This window comes from Colobus angolensis, unplaced genomic scaffold (genome assembly GCF_000951035.1).
Source record: "Colobus angolensis palliatus isolate OR3802 unplaced genomic scaffold, Cang.pa_1.0 Scaffold381, whole genome shotgun sequence".
Lineage (NCBI taxonomy): Eukaryota > Metazoa > Chordata > Mammalia > Primates > Cercopithecidae > Colobus > Colobus angolensis.
In genome coordinates this window covers 1,236,113-1,258,062 of record NW_012117166.1, presented here as the reverse complement: position 1 = coordinate 1,258,062, position 21,950 = coordinate 1,236,113, and the positions used below count along the sequence as shown (strand labels likewise).

Sequence of the window (21,950 nt, the reverse complement as noted above, 5' to 3'; positions counted from 1 at the left end):
ACTTAATAGAAATGTGCTACTCATAGTATAATTACAACATTTAATTTTTGTGTACTATTTACTTGAGTTGTGGCCAATCACGGGACCTAAATTTAGAGTGTGATGGTTATCTTCCTCTTTCAATTCTGTCAGCATATTTCTGTAACTCTATGGATTGCTTAAATCAGAGATAAGGTCAAAAATCTGATGTGGGGCCTGATTTGAATGTGAGACCTGGGACAAGTGGCCTTCTGCCAGCCTCACACCATTATAGGCTCTGCTCAGTTTATACTTCTGGCCCTTTGCTATTCTTGTCAGAAGAGCAAGAGAAAAGTAGCCTGATATGTATTCTGTCAGTCATTCATGGAAAAAAGTCCTCCGTGTGCTAGGTGGTGCTAGGGGCTGGATAGACAGGAAGAAACAAAACAGATGTGGTCTCCGAGTTCACAGAACTCAGTCTAGAGGGGAGTACAAGCAATAAAGAATCACTTAAAATAATTTAATCCTGTGAATGAGGGAAAACAAGGCAATGCGAGGGAGAATTGAAGTGGGAAGGAGTGGGGACAGAACACAGACTTCACATGGGGTGGCCGGGGAGACCTTTCTGAGAAGGTGATGTTTCAGCTAGGGCCTTAGAGAAGTAAAGGACCCAAGAAGGACAAAAAAAAAAAAAAAGAAAGGAAAAAAAAAAAAAAAAAAGAAAGAAAGAAAAGAAAAGAAAAGGATTCCTGGCTGAGGGAAAAACATGTGTCAAGACCTCAAGGCAGGAAGGGGCTTGGGATGCTGAAGGAACTAAGAGAGGAGCTAGTACAGCTGCAGTACAACAAGCTTCTTCCAGGCAGTCTCCTAGTGAGTTCATGTTAAAAGTGTCCCCTAGGATCCTGCAACATGGTGGCCCTGGCCATAAGGTGAGACTGTTGGAAGCAGACTATGGCAGTATTATCATGCAGGGCCTTAACAGACCTGATAAGGGTTTTGTGGTGTGGTAATCGAAATTTTCGAAAAACCAAAGTGTTACATAAGAAATTTGAGAAGGCTTTAAAAAAACAGGATGAACTTTCATCTTAGGGCATGAATCAGGAAATGGATTAGATGGCCTTTCAAGGTTCCTTCTATTTTGGGGATCCAGGGATTTTCATACATTTAGAGTAGAGAACTTTATAAAGCTCTGGAATTAAAAAATTCTGAGAAAATTAAAATATCCACATTTCCAGCATATTGGATCACTAAACAAAAGGGATTTCATTCAAATAAAAAAGAATTGACAGGAATTTTGGATGGTATTAGAGTCACTGAAGTAACTAGACACAGAACATGCTTGATCTTGAAAGAACAACAGAAAGTCATTCTGACCAGAAACATTCTTAGAAGATAAAACAAAGCTCATCTTTAGGACATTTCAAAAAGGCACCGTGTCAGCCAAATATATCCAAGAACACATCCAAGCTGAAGAGGCCAGGTGAAGTTGAGATTTTTGATGTAAATGGTGTGACAGAAACTGTGCCAATCACAAGGATCCTGAAGACACCTTTAAATGGAGGCTATGTCTTACATGCAATGGGAACCCTGAGACTATGATAATGGCTGTCCTGAGATGGTGATAATGGCTGCAGGATGGAAGCAGTAAGAAAGTGTCGGCAGGGAGAAAGTAAAGAACATAATGAGAAATAAAGGAGAAGAAACAGTAACTGGAAAAGCAGACTGTTGAGAGCTTTCTCAGCAAAGCTTACCTTTCCCCTCCCCAAATATGGGTATTAAAAATGTTACTTAAAGAAGAATGTTAAAAACGCTTTGAGGCATAAAGGAAATTTCATTCTCTTTTTCCTTTTTGTTAGCAAAAAGTGTGTATGTGTGTGTGTGCATTTTCTCATGATGCAACATAATCCCCAAAGAATTAGAAGACCATGTACTGCTCTTATTGTGGTGAGATCCTGAGACAAGGATACATGTATTTCTAGACAGACCCCATAAAACTAGGTCAGTAGTAATTTAGGTATGAATGTTTTAAATGCATAAAAATGGAAATTGTCAGTATTAGGTTAAATGCAGTTAGAAAAGAGTAGTTTTCTTATAGTAGTTCAGATATTCCTAAACCTGATTTTTGTCATCAGAAAAGATAATGTAATTGCATGCCTTCAAAACTAAAATAAATCTGAACACAAAGTGAATTTTACAGGGATAATTCCTTCACTCTTCCTTGTAATTTTTTTCCTTCTACCCAATTTCTACAAATCAGTAGTGATGATAAGAGTTTTTATTTTTTAAGCAAATACTTACTGATATGCAGTATATTTATATACTTTTCCAGTATAAATATTGTGATAGAGTGGCATCATTGCTATTAGTTTGTTAAAATTATGGCCGAGTCCTCAGATCACATCTAAAAAGATCACAGTACTACCACCATATATTGGAGGAACTCAGATCAGAAAAGTTACATGCAGAGTAGAACCAAATAGGAGGCAATTTCGAAGGAAATTTCAGTGGAGACTCTATCTAAAAGGCTCTAGCTATTGAAATACTGAAAGGATTTTATTATGAGTCTGCACATTGCATGAACTCTATGACAGCATCAAACAGAGCTCTAGTTATATTTAAGTTTTAAATCTGAAGATAAATCCTAGTGATAAAATCTGAGGATTTCTTCTAAATCAAATGGCAGACAACTACCCATCTCCTCACAGAGGAATATTTTAGATTTGGCTCTTTGATTCAGAATTGAAAATAATGCTAAAATAAGTTTCTGAAACAATCAAATTATAAACTGACATATTCCATCCCACTTAATGAAAATGAGTGGAGCCTCTAGGGTAAACTCAATTAGCATAAAAAGGGTAAAGTCTTATTTCTGTTTCTGGAGAACAAACAATAAAGATTTTTTAAAAATACCTCCAAATTGTGTTTATACTTTACAAATAACAGCACATGCTATTTCTCTGGCCATCACTCAGGCCAATATTTTCATTCTACAGAAAGTTGCTTCCTGAGTCTCTTTTCCTGAAATATCTTATTGAAAATGAGTTTTTATATCCAGTGACTTAGAACTGGTTGTTTAGCCTCAAACACACTTTTGTGCAATGTCTGAGCCTTGGGAGAGGCCATAATAGCAATACTAACAGCAAAATGGTAGCTCACATTTTGGAGCTTTTACTAGGTGCCAGACCTGTGCAAGCACATGTTATCATTTCATTCTTAAAACCACCTACAAATCAGTAGTATCTATTCCTCTTTTGAAGAAGAGGAAATGGACAGATATGGAGTTTAAGTTATTTGTTCAATGTCACACATGTAAGTAAAGCCAATTCATTTGACTTGAGAGACCGCATCTTTTTTCACTGCATTATATTATTTCTCTACTGCTGAAGAGCATAAAGCATCCAGACAATAAAAAGAGAGTGACCTAGGTGTTGGTACTCTGTAAGCCTTCCAAAGGCTGAAGATGGACAAAAACCTCCAGCCACCTGGTGGAGTCTGAAGAGAGCCTGTGTGTGACTGTTAGGATAGGTCAGATGCACAGGGAATAAATTCTAAAGCAGTAGGAGGGCAGCAGGGAAGAGTGGTTAAGAGCTCAGATTCTTGTGTTGGTTGAACCAGGATTCAAATCCTGACCTGGGTATTTACATATATGGCTTTTTAAAAAATGTAATCTCCTTAAGTTTCTTCTGCTGTAAAATAAAAATGATATTAGTATACATTTCATGCTAAATTGTGAGCTCTAATAAAATATGAATATAAAGTTTTTACAGAGTACTTCACACATGCTGTCTTAATAATGTTAACTACTATTTTTATAAACTAAGTAGAGACCAAGAAGGGCTCAGGAACCTAACTTCAGCGTTAGGTTAGCATGGAGTTTTCCATATTCATGTCTCTGATACAGAACAGAAATCTAAAAGATTATAGGTTCCTTGACCAATCAGTGCTATTTTTGCCAGAGAGGGGAATGGGGGGTGGTCCCTCCTTGCATTCAGAAAGGAGGAGGCATTACTGACCGAGCCGACGAGGTTGGCTCTGTGACTTGGCGCTGCACGCGGACGCCATGGGCACAGTTCTCCTGGACTCCCGTCTGGGTGGACAGGGGAATGTCAGGGGAGGTGTGGCTGATCTTCATGGAGGAGTCAGGGCAGGGTGTGGGAGGGTCTAGGAAGTCCTCACTGTTCTCCTGCTCATTGGTCTCTGTGTCCGTGTAGTTAAGAGGCTCCTGGTTGTTGTCTTTGCTACCAGAGGGCAGGCCTCGTTCTCGCCACGGAACCCAGCAGAGTTTCCAAGATACGAAGAGAGACACGCCAAAGAGAGCGAGACCACAGGCAGTGACCACAAGGGTCAGCAGGCTCACTGAGATATCTGCAAAGAAGCAAAGATCAAAGGTCAGTGTGATCATTCCCCGCAAGTCCACTCATTGCACAGTACGGGCAGAATGACCCTCTCATCCACTCATCCCTTGGGAGCCGACTGTGGAAGGTCATGCTGGGGCGCACGGCTAGGTTACTTAATTCTGGGGCAGTGGCAATGAGAATTCATACACAAACCAGAGGACCAGTGAGCAGAAACACAGAGGAGGTACCATAGCATGCAGGTCATGTTTAGAAACAATAAACAGCTTGCTATGGCAAGAAAATGGATACATTCATGGAGACTAGAATGCCCTTCAAGTGAAATGATACTCTATCCTACAGGCAGCACCAATCATTAATGTATTTTGAGCAGGGCAGTTTCAAATGTGCTTAAAAATTATTCTGTCATCTCAGAGAGCTGTATAATATAACTGGGGAATTGTGTAAATCATAATTTTTTAAAATAAGAGAAACTAGAGGGCTTTTTTTGGGTTCTATTTTTCCTATTAACTTTTACGGTTCTACGCAAAATGAAGCTCAAATCTTCTGTGAATTTTGCAGCTTCAAGAATAACCCCCACTCAGTGGTAAGTCCTCAGGACTCAGGATAGAATATTATAGTTTGGGTTTCCCCAGCAGTATACCCTAAAACAAGTATTCAAGGGCAAAGTATTATTTAGAAGGAGAAGGAAACACAGGAGAAGTGATCCAGAAAAGGAAGTCAATAAAAGGTACACTATCAAGTCAGTTCCCACAGTGAGGGAGTAAAGGTTAAGTCTGCTAGGGAGGTTTAATACACCTCAGATACACCTCACCCAAGTGGCAAGGGATCTGAGGTATTATACATTAGCTCTCTTTAGTTATTAATTGGAGGGCATTTCCCAAAGGGCATTAAATTCCCATCATTTGACACCTGCCCAGATGAACAAAGTAAGCTTCAGTGGCCAGGAAAATCCCACATTGAAATCAATGCAGAGGCTGCACTGGAGGTCAACAGGCACACAATGAAGTGGTAAGGGACATGGCAGGTAATGACAGCATCTGCTACATGGATCATGGACCACAGCCCCATGGTGTCAGCAAGTCTTGGCAGTTCAGTATCCAGTGACTGTGCCCCTAAGGTTTAAAACAGTTCACCCTCTCCAGGCTTCTGCCCCAAGCTACAGTAGAGCCAGGAGGTTGAGCATCAATCTGAAAGCATTGCTGGCACTATGGTGCTCATAAAATCCTTATTTTTTAAAGGACAACCCTGCCTGTCATTACGGTGCTTCATTACACCTGGAGCCCCATGGATTCTCCCCAGGGTTTGCCTCTACTGCCCATCATTAATATTTGCATTGCTTCAACCAAAGTTTTCTGAATGCCTACTATATGCCAAGTGCCATGCTAAGCTCTGGAGATACAATGAGGAACATGATAGGCGCACGCCATGTCTTCATATATTCATATTCTAACGAAGGAGAAAATTAGAAATTAGTCATTTAGTACTCACAATTTCAACTGTGCACAGCACTGCCAACATACTATGATCTGTGACAAAGCTGTATTTCTGCTGAAGCATGCATGGGAACCCCTCCTGCAAGTCACTTACCTACTGAGTCAAGCTGAACAACTACCATCCATGTGCTTTTTAATATGATTCTGAAGGTACTTGGTCATTCTTGTGAACTGATAAAACTGTTTATCAAAAATTGCTCTTAAAAGCAAGACAGCTGCCAGGGCTGTTGATGGATTTAACATATTTCCTCTTTGCCTCCAAATCTATCTTCACCCTTCTACTGAAACAATATTATATCTCTGTTTGAAAATACTGGGGTTGAAGTTTCAATATGGTAACTGTGCAAATCTTTTCCACTTTTGTCTCCTCAAATCCTGCAGAAATGTGATAAGCAATGGGAAATAAGAAAGGACGTCATCAATTCATCAGCTAACCACTAACTTTGAGGAATATCTGGAATTGTTTTAAAAGAAAAGGCAGTTAGTGTTGAACATTTAACACAGGCAAATGAAGGGAGACTGAGAGAAAATAAAAATTAAAAATCCCAGGTGCAGAGCAACAGGCAGGGATGGGGGACAGGGAGTGGGGTCAGTGGGGTCAAAATAAAAGGGGCTATAGGAACTATACCTTACAGAGCCCAGCATGAGGTGGGGAGGACATGGTTTGACCCCAGACTCCACCTGGTTCTGACCACTCACACAGGAGAGTAGACAATATGCTGGTGCAGACTTCTGTGGTGGGTGATAGTGCTGGGGAACCAGGAAGGAGGAAACCTTGTCCCAGGTAATCTGGCTGCAAACATCAATCCCCACCCTCTCCAATACAAAACAGGCTCCACATAGCAGTGAAATCTCTTAATACGTTCTACAGTCTAAATGGAGACAGAACTACTTCTCTACATTCTGTTAATCACTTCAGCTCTGTCCTGACACAGACACTGCTAGGAGACCACCACCAGCAAAGGCTGGAGGAGGGGCACACTGGGAAGCCATAGGATTTAGGAATGTGATGAGATAACTGTATTATTAGACACTCTGTCCTATCACAGGGCTCCTCTCCAAGGGAGAAGCATAAATCCCAATCCTCAATGTTGGTCTTGGGCATACGACTTGCTCTGGGCAATGAAATATGAGTGAACATGGCCCATGTCACCTTGAAGCAAAGGTCCCTTGTGATCCCACCTTATGCATGAGAAAAAGAGTTCTCAGATAAAAGTTGATCTTCCAGCCTGACTGCCATAATGAGAAGACTCGTGGCATGAGCCCAAAGTCCAAAACAAGGAGTAAACTTAAACATGACTGACAACCTGAGGCAAAGCTACAGCTGATCCACAGATCCATTAGCAAAACCTAAATATTTAGTGTATTAAGTCCCTAGGATTTTGAAGGGATGTTGGCACAGAAAAAAAAAAATGGTAATTTATGTGATCATATAATTTACCGTCCAAAGCTGGGACACTTTTAGGAGAGAAAAGGGGTTATATTAATAATTACATGGGGATAAGATACTTAACCTAGGATTGTCTAGGCAAAATTAGGATGTAGAGTCATCATAAACTTAAGAACTCCATGTGATCTCTGAACTCATCAGCTTAGTACAACATGACCTCTTGGGATTCACTTGGCATAGTAGCATGCTAAGTAAATTGAAGTTCTGCCTCAGTTTTACTAGTAACCACAGGACCCCGACCCAGTTTAAGAACAACTCCAGCTTGATAGTTGACTACAGCTCAAGCACTCACAAAACAGCCTGCTCGGAAGTCCAGTCGTGGGGAATCCAGAAGAGCAGAGATCTTGTCTCTCTCAACACTGACTGCCAAGAATCTAAAAGAGTTCCTGGCAGACAGTAGGCATTCAGTAAGGGATGAAGCCCACCTGAGGAGCCCTGTACTATGTGCTATGTCTACCTTGAATTACGGTTGTGTGGGTTGTGGCCTGTAAACTCTAGGGGGCACCAGTTACAGTCATAGTCATTATAGACTTTTGTGCATATTGTTATTTTTTAAATTGCAGCAAATGGCAGGAGTGGCTTTTTTTTTCTGATTTACACAAAGGTGCTGTGTGAGTTAGCAGTGGCCCAGAGAGAAATGCCACAGGAAACACCAGTGGTGACCTACACAGCCACACCAGACACCAAGCAATAACTGTCTAGACTTCTGTTTACAAATAGTCGAGTATGCCTTCTAGATGGTACATTTCTACGTTTGTCTTGTTTTTTTCAGAAAGAGGTGCTAGAAAGCTACTTTGGCATCTCTAAGGCTATACTTCCCACCTCAGACCCATGATCTCCAAAAACGGAGAGGGAGCATCAGCTTAGAATCACGAGATATTATTTCTTAAGTTAGGTGGTAGAAACATGACCATTTGTTTTATTGTTAATTTTATATATGTTCATGAGATTTATTATTGTCATTTATGGTATATCTCATTTTAAAAATTGAAAAATATATGATATTAAAAAAATCATGACGTAATTTTTCTAAAGAATAGGAATAGCATAATTAGTCCTTTTTTCCAAGAGTCGAGGTAATAGCCAGTTAGTCCCTCAAGGATGAAAAGAGGCAAATGGCAAACCAGTTCTGATCCAGATCCCTAGAAGTATGGCTGCTTTGGGGGTGATCGTGCATAAAACTATGCCCAGAGCTGCTATGGAGTGTATTCTTCCCAGGAAATGTGTGGCATAGGATGCCCTGTAATCACTCCTGTTTGTCAGAAACCTCTTCTACTGGCTATTAGCCCTAGCCATAAGACATGATGCATTGTAGCAACATCCCTAGCACACCACATAGAAGACACCCATGACACCTTGGACCCAGCAGACATTCCAGCTGGACACCTATAATACTAGAGGATTCTTGCAAGCATTAAAAAAAAAATGGACATGTTTTACAGTGACAGTGATTACTGGCCAAGAAGTAAAACATTTAAGCCTATATACTAACATGGATGAGAAGAATTGGTTGTCTTCCTAAACTGTGAAGGGCCAGGAAGAACACATAAGCAGACGGGAAAAAAAAAAAAAAAAAGAAAAGTCATGGAAAAAATGGGCAAATCAACACCTCAAAAGAGGGTAACCAAGCTGAGCCATCAGAATAAATAGCCCCTGACATGAAACGAATTACAGTAATGCAAGAGGCAAATTAATTCGTGTGCTGAGATTCATAAAACAGCAACCAAGGGTGAGAATTATGACTGCAGCAGTAACCAGAAAAAAACACAATTGAGATTCAATCTGATCTAGAAGTAAAATAATGTGATTGGTGTAATAAAAGAAAAATTAAATAGAAAGCAAAGTCAAGGAACGGGTACCTGAATGTAGACCAAGAAAAACAAAACCAAACAAAACAGAGACTTGGGAAATTTAAATGAAAGATATGATATGTAAAGTATTTATCCAGGAGGTCTAATATTTAAAATTTCCAGAAATGAGGGCAGAGAGAATGAGAGAATGAAGGTGAAAGTCATCAAAGAAAAAAACGAAGTCCACTGGAATTGAAGGACAACTTGATAGGGGTCCACTGAGCATCTACAATAAAATACCACTACCTTAATTGCATTATTGTGAAATTTCAAAACACGATTAGAGAAAGTCACAAAACTTAAGAGACAAAATTATTTGAAAAAATAACAAAGAAATTAGAATCATAGTGGCATCAGACTTTTCACCAGAAACCATAGATAATTGAATAATGCCTGCAAACTTCTGAGAAAATTACATTCAACCTAGAATTCTATACCCAAGCATGATATCAATAAAGTGTGAGGGCTGAAAAAGTCATCTTTCAAAACAAGTCAGAAAAATTATTTTCAATGTATTTATCATAACAAGTTACTTGAGGATGAATGTAGGAGATTAAAATGAGGCAGAAAACACAGTGTACAGGAAAAATTGTACTGAAGTTGGAAGACTGGGGGAAGGAAGTCCCAGCATGCGAGCTGAGCAACAGGCCTAAAGAGGGGCCAGTCCAGCCTGGATCAGTTACGTGATAGGGTTTGAAACACCATACAACTAAGACACATTTATGAAACAAGAAATATTTGAACTGAAAATGTAATGATATTAGAGGTTATTGTTAATTATTTTAGGTATGATAATTGTATTGTGGTTATGTGTTCTAAATACATATGGAAATAGTCAAATGATATGTCCACAATTTGCTTCACATTATAGGTAAAATAACCTTGACTATGAATTGATAATTGTTGAAACTGAGTTTTGAGTACATGGAGTTCATTATATTAACCTCTCTACTTTTAAATGTGCTTGTCAATTTCCTGATGGAAAGTAAAAATAAAACATATTTTGGTAGGCGGAATATCTGACTTCAATCTTAGATACTCTTATTTAATATGTCTTGGGTGAGGTCCAGAGTCTCCATTTTTAGCAAGCATCTCAACTCTGAATAAATCTGATCTCTCTCTCTCTCTCTCTCTCACACACACACACACACACACGCAGACACATACACACTCGCACCAGGGTTCAGAATACAAGACATTTTCCTGATCCTCAGATAATTGTGTGTCGGGGGGCCTAATAAATATATTACTGGGAAATTTAGTTAGAAAATCAGCCCATGGAGAACTTGAGGATGTTAATGGTGCTTTGTAGGGAGGGTGGTAATATAATGAGATAGCAGAAACAGATGGGACCAGACAGCTCTGATGTTAAGTGTTTCAGATTGTTGAACCAACGAGGAAACATTGTATGCCGGGCGCGGTGGCTCAAGCCTGTAATCCCAGCACTTTGGGAGGCCGAGGCGGGATCAAGACCATCCTGGCTAACATAGTGAAACCTCGTCTCTACTAAAAATACAAAAAACTAGCCAGGCGTGGTGGCGGGCGCCTGTAGTCCCAGCGGAGGCTGAGGCGGGAGAATGGCGTGAATCCTGGAGGCGGAGCTTGCAGTGAGCCGAGATCCTGCCACTGCACTCCAGCCTGGGCGACACAGCAAGACTCCGTCTCAAAAAAAAAAAGAATGAATACAATAAAACCTTACAGATAATCCAGAACAATTCGTGCCACAATTACCTCATCAATATCCCTTTCACATAAATACAATGCCTTCATTTAATATCTTATTTTCTGTATTTTTAAACTTTATAAAATGAATATGTCTCTCTTTTGCAGTTTAAAAAGATAATATTCCTGTGAAACTAAAACTTCTCTAGAAATTAAAGTCTATTTAAACAAAAAGAAAGAGAAAGAGGAAGAAGAAGAAGGAGGAAGAAGAGGAGAGGAAGGAGGAGAAATTGTTGAGTTTAAGCATCACAACATTCTGGAATTATTCAGTGAAGGAGAACTTAGATCCATACACATCTCAACAGGCCAGAGGGCATCCTGAGTGGTGATCCTGCAAAATCTTGAAGAAGCATGTAACAGATTCTAGTTTAAATCAGATACTTTGTGTTTAAATGATTGAACTTAAGTCATCTGGGAAATGCAGTATTGCCAAAACATTGTTCTTTAATTATACTACAGGCACCATAGCACAGTAGTTGCAAACACAGGTTATAGAATTACACGTCAATATCTGCATTTCAACGTTGTGTAACCATAGATAAATTTTCTGTATCTTGTTTCGTCATAGTAATATTGGGATAATAATAGTACCTATTTCTTGGGGGTTTAGTGAATATTTAGGAAGGTAGCAGTGCTCACTGAACGTAAGTTACTGTTTCTGTGTTTTTCCTGAGGTAACTCGGGATTTAGCTGCTCCATATCAGACTTATTGCAAATAAATAATCACCTTGTTTACTAAATACTGAGGCTTCCTGCAGCTGTAAAAAATGGCGTGGCATCAAACCAATGTCAGGTGCTCAATAGGTGCTTATTGAACTGAATTACTGACAACAAGAGAAGGAGCTCCTATGGAGTACCTGATATTTGCTAAGTATTGAATTAGGGATATAAAATAAATAAAGCGGCCGGGCGCGGTGGCTCAAGCCTGTAATCCCAGCACTTTGGGAGGCCGAGACGGGCGGATCACGAGGTCAGGAGATCGAGACCATCCTGGCTAACACGGTGAAACCCCGTCTCTACTAAAAAATACAAAAAACTAGCCGGGCGAGGTGGCGGGCGCCTGTAGTCCCAGCTACTTGGGAGGCTGAGGCAGGAGAATGGCGTAAACCCGGGAGGCGGAGCTTGCAGTGAGCTGAGATCCGGCCACTGCACTCCAGCCCGGGCGACAGAGCAAGACTCCGTCTCAAAAAAAAAAAAAAAAAGCTAATCCTTGCCCTCAAGGAACTACTAAGCAAGAAAATTTCAAGAGTGCTAGTAGCAATTTATAGAGTACCACTATAGCCTAGAAGTCAGGCATACATAAACCAATACACGGAGTTCAGAGAGGCCTTTTCATAAGACTAACAGAAATTGATACCAAGAAGTGGGGGTGCTGTTGAAACAAAAAAATGCCTAAAAATATGAAAGCACTTCTGAAATTATGTAATGGCTAGAAACTAGAAGAATTTTGAGGTGCATGCTTGAAAAAGCTTACACTGCCATGAATGGACCATTAAGAGCAATTCTAGTGAAGGCTCAGAAAGAAAAGAGGAGAGCTATAGAGAAAGCCTCAAGCTTCTTACAGAATACTTATGTGCCCATGACCAGAATGTTGGTAGTGTATGAACAGTAAAGACCATTCTGATAAAATCTCAGAGAGAAATGAAGAACATGTTATTAGAAACTGGAAGAAAGGTGATCCTTGTTATAAATGGGCAAATAACTTGGCTGAATCGCGTTCACGTTCTGCTGTTTTGAGTAAGGTAGAATTTGGGAGCAATGAAAGGGGATATTTAGCTGAAGCTATTTATAACCAAAGTTTTGAAGGTGCAGCTTGGCTCCTCCTGACTGCTTATAGTAAAATGAAAGAGAGAATGACTTAAAGACAGAATTGTTAAGCAAAACAGAATGAGAACTTGTAGATTTAGAAAATTATCAGTCTATCCATATTGCAAAAAATGAGAACCCATGTTTAGAAGAGAACACTAATATGCAGCCAACTATTTAAGAGATTGGTATAGGTATGAACCACAAACTTAATCACCCACCCCAGCAGGGAAACTGCCAATTTGAACTAAAGGGGAAGGAAATGAGAAGGAATGAAGGAAGGTTGTCAGATTTGGATTTTACAGGATGGGACCACAACGCTTTTCAGATGAGAACATTCACTATTTTTCAAGAGAAATGAAGAATGATCCTGAAGAAGATTAACAGATCATCAGGGCTGCCTCCTTGGTTTTAAAAAGGATGACAGTTGTCTTCCTTTCAACAGGCCAAATGGCCCCACTGAATTGAGAACCATGGGGAAAGCGCTGCCCAGAGGTGTGGGTGTGTGGGCCATGTGGCAGAACCCTGGGGGCACAGTTTATGCCTGGTGAAGCAACGGGGGCAGAGCCACAGCCCCAGGCAGGCCCTCAGTCCCAGTGAGCCTAGAGGGCAGAATATTAAGCCAAAGAGGATGATTTTTGAGCCTTAGGACCTCATGGAGTTTGCCTTATACTTTGGACTTACTCAGGACCCGTTACCTCTTTCTTCTTTTGTGTTTCTCCATTTTGGAATGGAAATGTCCATCCTATGCCTTTCCACCATTGTATTTGGAAACATGTAACTTGTTTGGTTTCACAGGTTCACAGCTGGAGGAGCAATTTGCCTCAGGATAAATCATATTTTGAGTCTCATTCATATTTAATTTAGATAATAGTTAGCTGAGACTGGATTATAGACTTTGGAGTTAATGCTGGAATGAGCTAAAACTTTTGGGGCTTTAGGGATGTAATGAATGTAGTTTGCAGCTAAGAAGGGCATAGATTTTGGGTGGCTAGTAGTGGAATGATATAGATTTAATGCTTGTGTCCCCCCAAATTCATATGTTGAGATCCCAACATCCAATGTAATGGTATCAGGAGGTGGAGCCTTTGGGAGGTGATTAAGTCATGAAGGTGAAGCCCTCGTGAATGGGATAAGTCTCCTTATAAAAGAGACTTAAGCATGTTCCCTTGCTCCTTCCACCCTATGAGGACACAGAAAATATGCTGGTGCCTTGGTTTTGAATTTCCCAGTCTCCAGAACTGTGAGAAATAATTTTCTATTGTTTATAAGCCATCTAGACCATGGCATTCTGTTATAGTAGCCCAAATAGACTTAGACATCATAGATGAGGAGTGAGCCAAATACTACTTATTACTACTTCTCTTATACAAATATAAAACCCAGGTCATCTGTCATGTGGCCAAAAGACTTCACCAGGAGAAAGAAAAAGTGAGGGCTTCTTTCTATGGCCATGCATGTTGCACAGGGCACAACTTGCTGAGCTTTACATGGTGTCTCTGGGAAACAGCTTGTATATTCCAAGTGACCTAAGACCAGCTTTGCCATCATTTATATTTTGTGACCTTGGCTTACTGCCCCTCAGTGATCTTCCTCTATCATAACAGGTTTGGGCATGGCTCTCACATTATGTGGTTCTTGTGAAACTGCCATATGACTTGGGGTACACAGCAATGTCTGTATCTAAGACGGAAACCATTATAATACTTCTCATTAGTGACCATAAGTCAATGAGTGCTAATTAACTGAAGGCTAAAACTTAGGACCATTCCTGCTTTTCATTCTTGGAGCAGACATGTGGTTCTCTTAGTACTGACTGATGGTGAAAATTGCAAGGATTAAGGAGCATTAACTTGGGTCTGCAGGGCCATACCATTTTTAAGACACTGAGCCAGCTAAACAAAGAACTCTGCTGCCTTAAATATAAGAAGTTTGAGGGCTGGTAAAATGAATTGGAACATGGAAATTGGCAAATGGCATTAAACACATTTTTTCTGTGATTGACACAGAGGGAAGAACATCTGAAATATGGCTGTTTCTGGCTCTCTGATTCCTTCCTCAGAAGGCTGCCCAGATGATTCTGCCTATGTTAAGTAAGGAGCTGGCCTAAAATTAGCATTGAGGGAACACTTTCTGTTACACCTTCTATTTGCAAAGTGCTGTCTCATCAGTGTGACCAGCTCCTCTTCACATAGGCATCACCACCCCTGCATTGCCCAGATGGGGCAGGGGTTGCTGAAGCTAGACACTGACTGCCTGGAGCCATATACCCTAAGAGCTGGATTTTAGTTCTTGTGTCTGTAACCCTGTTGCACCTGAGTCTCCCCTGGCTGCATGACAAGAAGGTTCAGGAATCATTATTAGGTTCACTACTGGGTTTCTGCTTTCTTTTAATTGTGGGAAAATCTACTTAAAAATATTTTACACCCACATAATTGGAAGTGCTTGCAAAATATACAATGTTTTCTACACCATTGGATTCTAGCCTGTGCAGTGTAAACGGAAGCACTCAGATGTGCTACGATTCTTAAGAAACTAAGAAAATCTGATGTGCAGAGTTTTGGACAATTGAGACTTTTTGCTAAAAGAACTGTGAAACAAAACTCAAGAACATGTGGGGACTGGGGACAGGACAAAGACGTCAACAACCCTCTTTGGTGTGTCCACAGAAGTGGGATCCTGACCTGCCCTGTAGGGCTGTGTGGAGTTGGAAGGGAATGGGATTCAGGATATAGAGAACAGCTTTGTTGCCTGCTGTGACTGTCTGCATCTCTCCTGGGCCATTCTTACCTTTACAATGGGGGAAGAGATTCCTCCTAGCCTGGCTATGCACTTGCATCTGTATAAAACCTGTCACAGTGCTTTCTTAGTGTTGCCTGAAATTCTTTTTAAGCTTGGCACTACTGTATTGGCTCAAATCTTTACGCTTCCCACAGGACCCTTTTCCACACTTTTTCAGTGGATGTCCTTTCCTCGGCCAGATCTTGTCTTGCTTTGATGAAATTCATGTTTTAATCTCTCATCTACCCTGTGGAACAAGATCAAAAGGCTGCTTATAATCACCTTTGTGAATGAGCATTTAGAAAAATCTCATAAAGCAATATATAATGTGGGAAAGTTTCTTCCCATTTTTGCCTTCCATGAGAAGTGACTTTTCTCTAAATGCTTTTGCTCACTTCTCTCACCCCTCACTTCTGCATTCCAAGGAGAAGTGAGTTTTTTGATTGATTAGAAAGCCACGCTCAGTCTTGCCTCTCCTTCTATTTGACCTTCACCTTCCTACACAAGGCATGGTGCAATATTGGGATGTTTGTTGTTGCTCCAGACCCCAGGATTAGGCAGACTTCCCCTCCTGGTCTTCCTCAGGCATAGCTGGACACCTTCAGGACAAGGTCTTGATCCTTAAACACATGGTCGGTCCTACATGTTTTTAGAGAATATACTACATACATGCTCTCTGCTAGCTGTGCTTATGCTGGTATGGGCAGAAGACTTCCAGGCTTCTTTTGGCATGAAGAGAGTTACACGAGATTTTTTTTCCCCCCAGAGCACAGCAGTTGTGCAAGACACAAGATATATGAGAAAATGACTTGGAGATTGGGTACAGACTTGTTTTTAAACACATGTGAGACACCCCCTAGAGCCTTCTCATAGTTCTTGAAAGAAGGAGCAAAGCCCCTGGTGAGTCCTGGTGAGCTGTTGGGAGCAATGGGCCAATGCATTTTGTGTGTGAGCATCTGCAGGCTGCTCAGGTTCTTGGCATTTCAGTTTATAATTCTATGATTGTAAAACAATATTTTCTCTTTCAAATTAGAAACTTAAAATATCCTATACTCAAATAACACAGCATTTATATGTGCTGCCCTTTAGAGTCAAAGACTCTCTTCCAACATCTGATGAATACTGAAACCATGTCCTAACATTTGCATTTTAAGTCTTTTAGTAGGGAACTATGGAAGTTCCATTTACTACTGCAAATCTACTCTCCTCCACTCTCTCCCCAGCTTTGTGCCCTGTGAGGCTGACCTACATGGACTACAACAAGGGATTCCCTTGCATTTGGATTCTGTTGAGTCCAACCAAAAGAAGACCCTAGAGGGAAATGGGAGGGGGCAGATGAGTGAAGTTATAGCACTTATTCCTCCAACTTTCTTCCCACTAAGTCACCCCATTGCATGTACCCCTCTACTGAAAGCCACAGCTCTTTTTTGGGGTTCTTTCAGGCCTGTGGATGGCAATGGCTCCCTCCTATTACTAGCCCTGGAGTATTACACTGTCCTTTGCTCCTTTCCTTGAATCCAGTCCATATTTTTGTTATATGTTCCTGTGCTAAACTCTCCTCAAATTACCTAGTTTGACCATATCATCTGTTTCCACTGGGACTCAGATTGATTCACTGTAGACTGAGTTGTTTCCTAACATACAACATGAGATGAGCTTTTATATATTAAGGGGCTTCCAGATCTCATATTCTCAAATTGTGTGAGAAAATCTATGTCTAAAGTATCTCCTACAACTTAGCATGAAGTCTGGCACACCAGAGGAACTCAAATTTAATGAGTGATAAAATTCTAAGCTACATATCATTTCTATTTTATACCTATTCCTTACTCCACTAAAATGTGCTTTAGGAAAAGGAATTGGCAAAGAAGCTGTGTGTTTAAGTATATATACATATACAACAGGTATTAAGATTACATTTTCATCGTGATTGAAAATGATACAATATTTCATGCTTCTCTAAACATCTAAGACTCCACAGAGGCAGAGCAGTATAGTAGAAGGAACATTGGTTCTGGGACAAGCATCATGTATTAAATTAACCTCACGACATGTTTTATTGAGCTGCTGCTCATGGAGGTATTATATAACTGGGACTGGAGTGGCCCATCTAGGCTGTTTCAGGGAAACGAATCTTCAGGAGAAGTTCCTAGTGCCTGATGATAGCTCCAAATAGTCTTGCTTCTGTGGTCAATATTAACTTTAGAAGAGTCTCTCCTGAGAAGTACTTCCAAGCTCCAAGGTTGCCTAATGTCAGAATAGAGAGTGGACTCCTGGTTCAAAATTTTCCCTATTTTTTTCCTCATTTTTTTCCACCCCTTGTCTGTGGTTAAAAGCACAGACTTTGTTCCAACGTATGACTCCTTACTACTTGTACTGCTATTCCTGAAACCCACCTCTACACCCCAGATCATGGATCTGTCTGTGCTGAAAGCATGGTCAGGCTTCGACTATTAGTAATTGGTTAAAAGCATAGGCTCTTGTGTCTTTGCATTCAACTGTCAGCTTTCTACAAATAATATGATTTGAAGTCATTTTCCTTTTAGCAAATAATTCATGCTACTAAAAAAGATGGTTTCTTTTAAATTGTCAATTTTTATCAGTAGTCATGCATAGCAGTTGGCGTTTATTCATCATTAGAATGATTATTAACAATGCCATACGACCAAGAAATGTAGTAATTGTTTTAAAAATCATTGATCGATAAAGAAAAATAATACTTAAGATTACAACACAGTTTACTCTTAAATCAAAGTGGAAGATACAAAGAATACCAATTCTTTTCAGAAGTGTTCTCCTCAGGCCTGCCCTCTCTGAGTCTAGAAATTCTGCATAACAGGCAGTGGACAGAGCTATAGCTATGAGCAGGCAGTGTTGTTTTTCCTAAGACATTTCCTTAATCTTCACTTATCTTTAAACCAAGTAGGGCTTTTATTCACATTTTTAAAAATTGTAGCAAAATATACATAACATCAAATTTACCATTTTAACCATTTTAAAGTATAGTTCAGTGGTAATTAACTACATTTATCCTGTTGTGCTGTGGTAGTGGTGATCTACTATCCATCTCCATAACATTTCACCATCCCATGCTGAAACTCTGTACCCATTAAATACTAACTCCCTCCCCCGGACCCTGGTACACACTGCTCTACTTTCTGTTTCTATGATAAACCAAGCTGTCTCATTTTACTGAAAGTTGGTCACTAGACAGGATCTTTGCCTTGCAAAGGTACATATGGAAGAACAGGAGCCAGAGTGCTCAGGCAGCTCCTGAACAAATACTGAGGAAGGAGGGAGTCTGCAGCACATCTCAAATGATGCTCTGGAGACTGAGGCAGGAAAGAGGGCTACAAATAGGTGTTTTACCAACATTTTCCAGATCCTCTGGCCCTAGATGGAAGTTTGCTCTCCTGAGGATGCACAGAACTTTTCACACTTTTCTGGGCATCCATCAGCATCCTGTATCACCAGGGGTCCAAGCAGCATTTCCATGAGACACTCTCTATAAAAAACTGGGCTTGAGATAGAAGTGCCTCCCTAAACACCAGAAATGTGAGCACTGGAGACAGGAATAACGAAAACTCCAAAGAGCAGCCATAGAGAGAGCAGGGTTCTCACACCTGAAAGAGTGGAAGAAATTGAAGCTGCATCACTAGTGGGAGATCAGACAGTGGTCTATGGACAGAACAGAGGTTAGCAGACAACAAGGCAAAGAAAACAGGAGCAGCATCAGGAGACAGAAATAGTAAGAACAAGTATAAATGAGAAGGAGGACAAATGCAGTAGGCTCAGATGAAAGACAGCAAAGCCAAAAATTTGGCTCATTTTATGTAAGATGTTATTCTCCACCATATCCCTAATGGGGGACTCACAGAAAAACACGAGAAGTAGTAGGACAGGGGTCCTTCCTATCCGTGGACAGGTAAGGGGTAATGATCCAGTAGGCCTAGATATCCAATGCTAATGTATCAGGCCCAAAGGGCATGATATTCTGGAAGACATTTGGGTGATGTTCTGGAAGATATTTGGGTTAGATAATAATAAATGGAACAGAAATAAGAGGTATTAGAAAGGGTGAGACATTATCATAAAAATATAAGAGAAGAAAATCAACTAAGGAAGGGGAAGGTAGATGAAGAGTTAGATTTTTTTTTACAAATACATATAATGCCATAGTTTTACAAAATACCAATAACAGCTAGGTACATAGTCCCTTTCAAACTCTTCTGTCAAAGTACTCCTATGGAGTACTGCCTCTCCACCTCAAGAGTCTGGGGTCCCTCCCAGGGTTTCCCAGGCCTCCGAAAGTGACAGTCACACGCTTATTTCCCACTATTGTGCCTCTAGGAGTCTGTGTCAGAAGACCTTTGGATAATCCTGTAAAGCTAAGTGTAGGGAGCATCTCTGCCATCTGCTGTGATGTTATGATGTTTCTGTCTACTGGGAACACATAGCTTGCTATTTATCACTTGGAAAACATGGTGCACAGAGCTTAAATAATGCCACTTCCATCAGCAAACTTATATAATATATAATAAGGAAACAATAAAAACATAAGGTGTTTGGTTGTTTTTTCATAACTTCTGTATTGTCTTGGGAATTCCTAGATGTTTGCTGCCGTATAATTTGTTAGAAACCAGAAGAGTGCCATTATCTCATTGTCCCAAAATAAGAAAGAAAAAGTTGCAGTTAAAAGTCATCACTATTTATCATGTCATAAAAAAGGGATGCAGATTTTCTCAAGAGGAAGATGTAATAACCAGGTTATGAGTAAGAAACTTCAGCATTAGAGAATGCCTTCTCCTCTTCTAAGACAGTGAGTAAATCAATTCCTACTCTGGCCTTTGAATAACTAAGGATAGAGACCACAACCACTAGTGAGCTGAGAAACAAGTGTGGGTGATGATATCCAATTATTACTTAATGTTATCTTGAGAAGAAATAGACATTGCTGAAACTGCCTTCTGACTGATGTTGGTCAGGGTTCTGAACTTTTCACTCAAGGACTTATAAAAGTAACCACTAATTTAATATGGGCATTGAAATGGTTTGGCTCTGTGTCCCCACCCAAATCTCATCTTGAACTGTAGTTCCCATAATCCCCACATATCATGAGAGTGACCCAGTAGGAAGTAATTGAATCATGGGGGTGGTTACCTCCATGCTGTTCTTGTGATAGAGAGTGAGTTCTCAAGAGATCTGATGGTTTTATAAGGGGCTTTTCTCCCCTTCACTCTGCACTTCTCCTTGCTGCTGACATGTGAAGAAAGGCGTGGTTGCTTCCCCTTCTGCCATGATTGTAAGTTTGTTGAGGCCTCCCCAGCCCTGCAGAACTGTAAGTCAATTAAATCTCTTTCCTTTATAAATTACCGAGTCTTGGGTATTTCTTCATACTGGAATGAGAATGGACTATCACAGTAAATTAGTACTGCAGAGAGTGAGTGCTGCTATAAAGATATGTGAAAATATAAAAGCGACTTTGGAACTGGGTAACAGGTAGAGGCTGGAACAGTTTGGAGGAATTAGAAGAAGACAGGAAGATGTGGGAAAGTTTGAAACTTCCTAGAGACTTGTTGAATGGTTTTGACCAAAATGCTTATAGTGATATGGACAATGAAGTCCAGGCTGAGGTGGTCTCAGATGGAGATGGGGAACTTGTTGGAAACTGGAGTAAAGGTCACTCTTGCTATGCAAAGAGACTGGCAGCATTTTGCCCCTGCTGCAGAGAACTGTGGAACTTTGAACTAGAAAGAGATAATTTAGGGCATCAGGTGAAATAAACTTCTTTTTTTTTTTATTATACTTTAAGTTGTAGGGTACCTGTGCACAACGTGCAGGTTTGTTACATATGTATACATGTGCTATGTTGATGTGCTGCACCCATTAACTCGTCATTTACATTAGGTATATCTCCTAATGCTATCCTTCCCCCCTACCCCCACCCCACAATAGGACCTGGTGTGTGATGCTCCCTTTCCAGTATCCAAGTGATCTCATTGTTCAATTCCCACCTATGAGTGAGAATATGCGGTGTTTTGTTTTCTGTTCCTCCAATAGTTTGCTGAGAATGATGGTTTCCAGCGGCATCCATGTCCCTACAAAGGACACGAACTCATCCTTTTTTATGGCTGCCTAGTATTCCATGGCGCATAGGTGCCACATTTTCTTAATCCAGTCTGTCACTGATGGACATTCGGGTTGATTCCAAGTCTTTGCTATTGTGAATAGTGCCGCAATAAACATATGTGTGCATGTGTCTTTATAGCAGCATGACTTATAATCCTTTGGGTATATCCCCAGTAATGGGATGGCTGGGTCAAATGGTATTTCTAGTTCTAGATCCTTGAGGAATCACCACAGTGTTTTCCACAATGGTTGAACTAGCTTACAGTCCCACCAACAGTGTAAAAGTGTTCCTATTTCTCCACATCTTCTCCAGCACCTGTTGTTTCCTGACTTTTTAATGATTGCCATTCTAATTGGTGTGAGATGGTGTCTCATTGTGGTTTTGATTTGCATTTCTCTGATG

The 21,950-nt window shown here is 40.4% G+C and overlaps 1 protein-coding gene across 1 annotated transcript in view; it reads right to left on the bottom strand.

The window, feature by feature from the left end:
- SYT9 (synaptotagmin IX) overlaps nt 1-21,950 on the bottom strand; it is a 245,027-nt gene that overhangs the window by 174,559 nt on the left and 48,518 nt on the right. Inside the window, exon 2 of the mRNA XM_011954351.1 lies at nt 3,972-4,323. Within this exon, the coding sequence (XP_011809741.1) occupies nt 3,972-4,323 (352 nt within the window). The remainder of the gene's footprint in view (nt 1-3,971; nt 4,324-21,950) is intronic.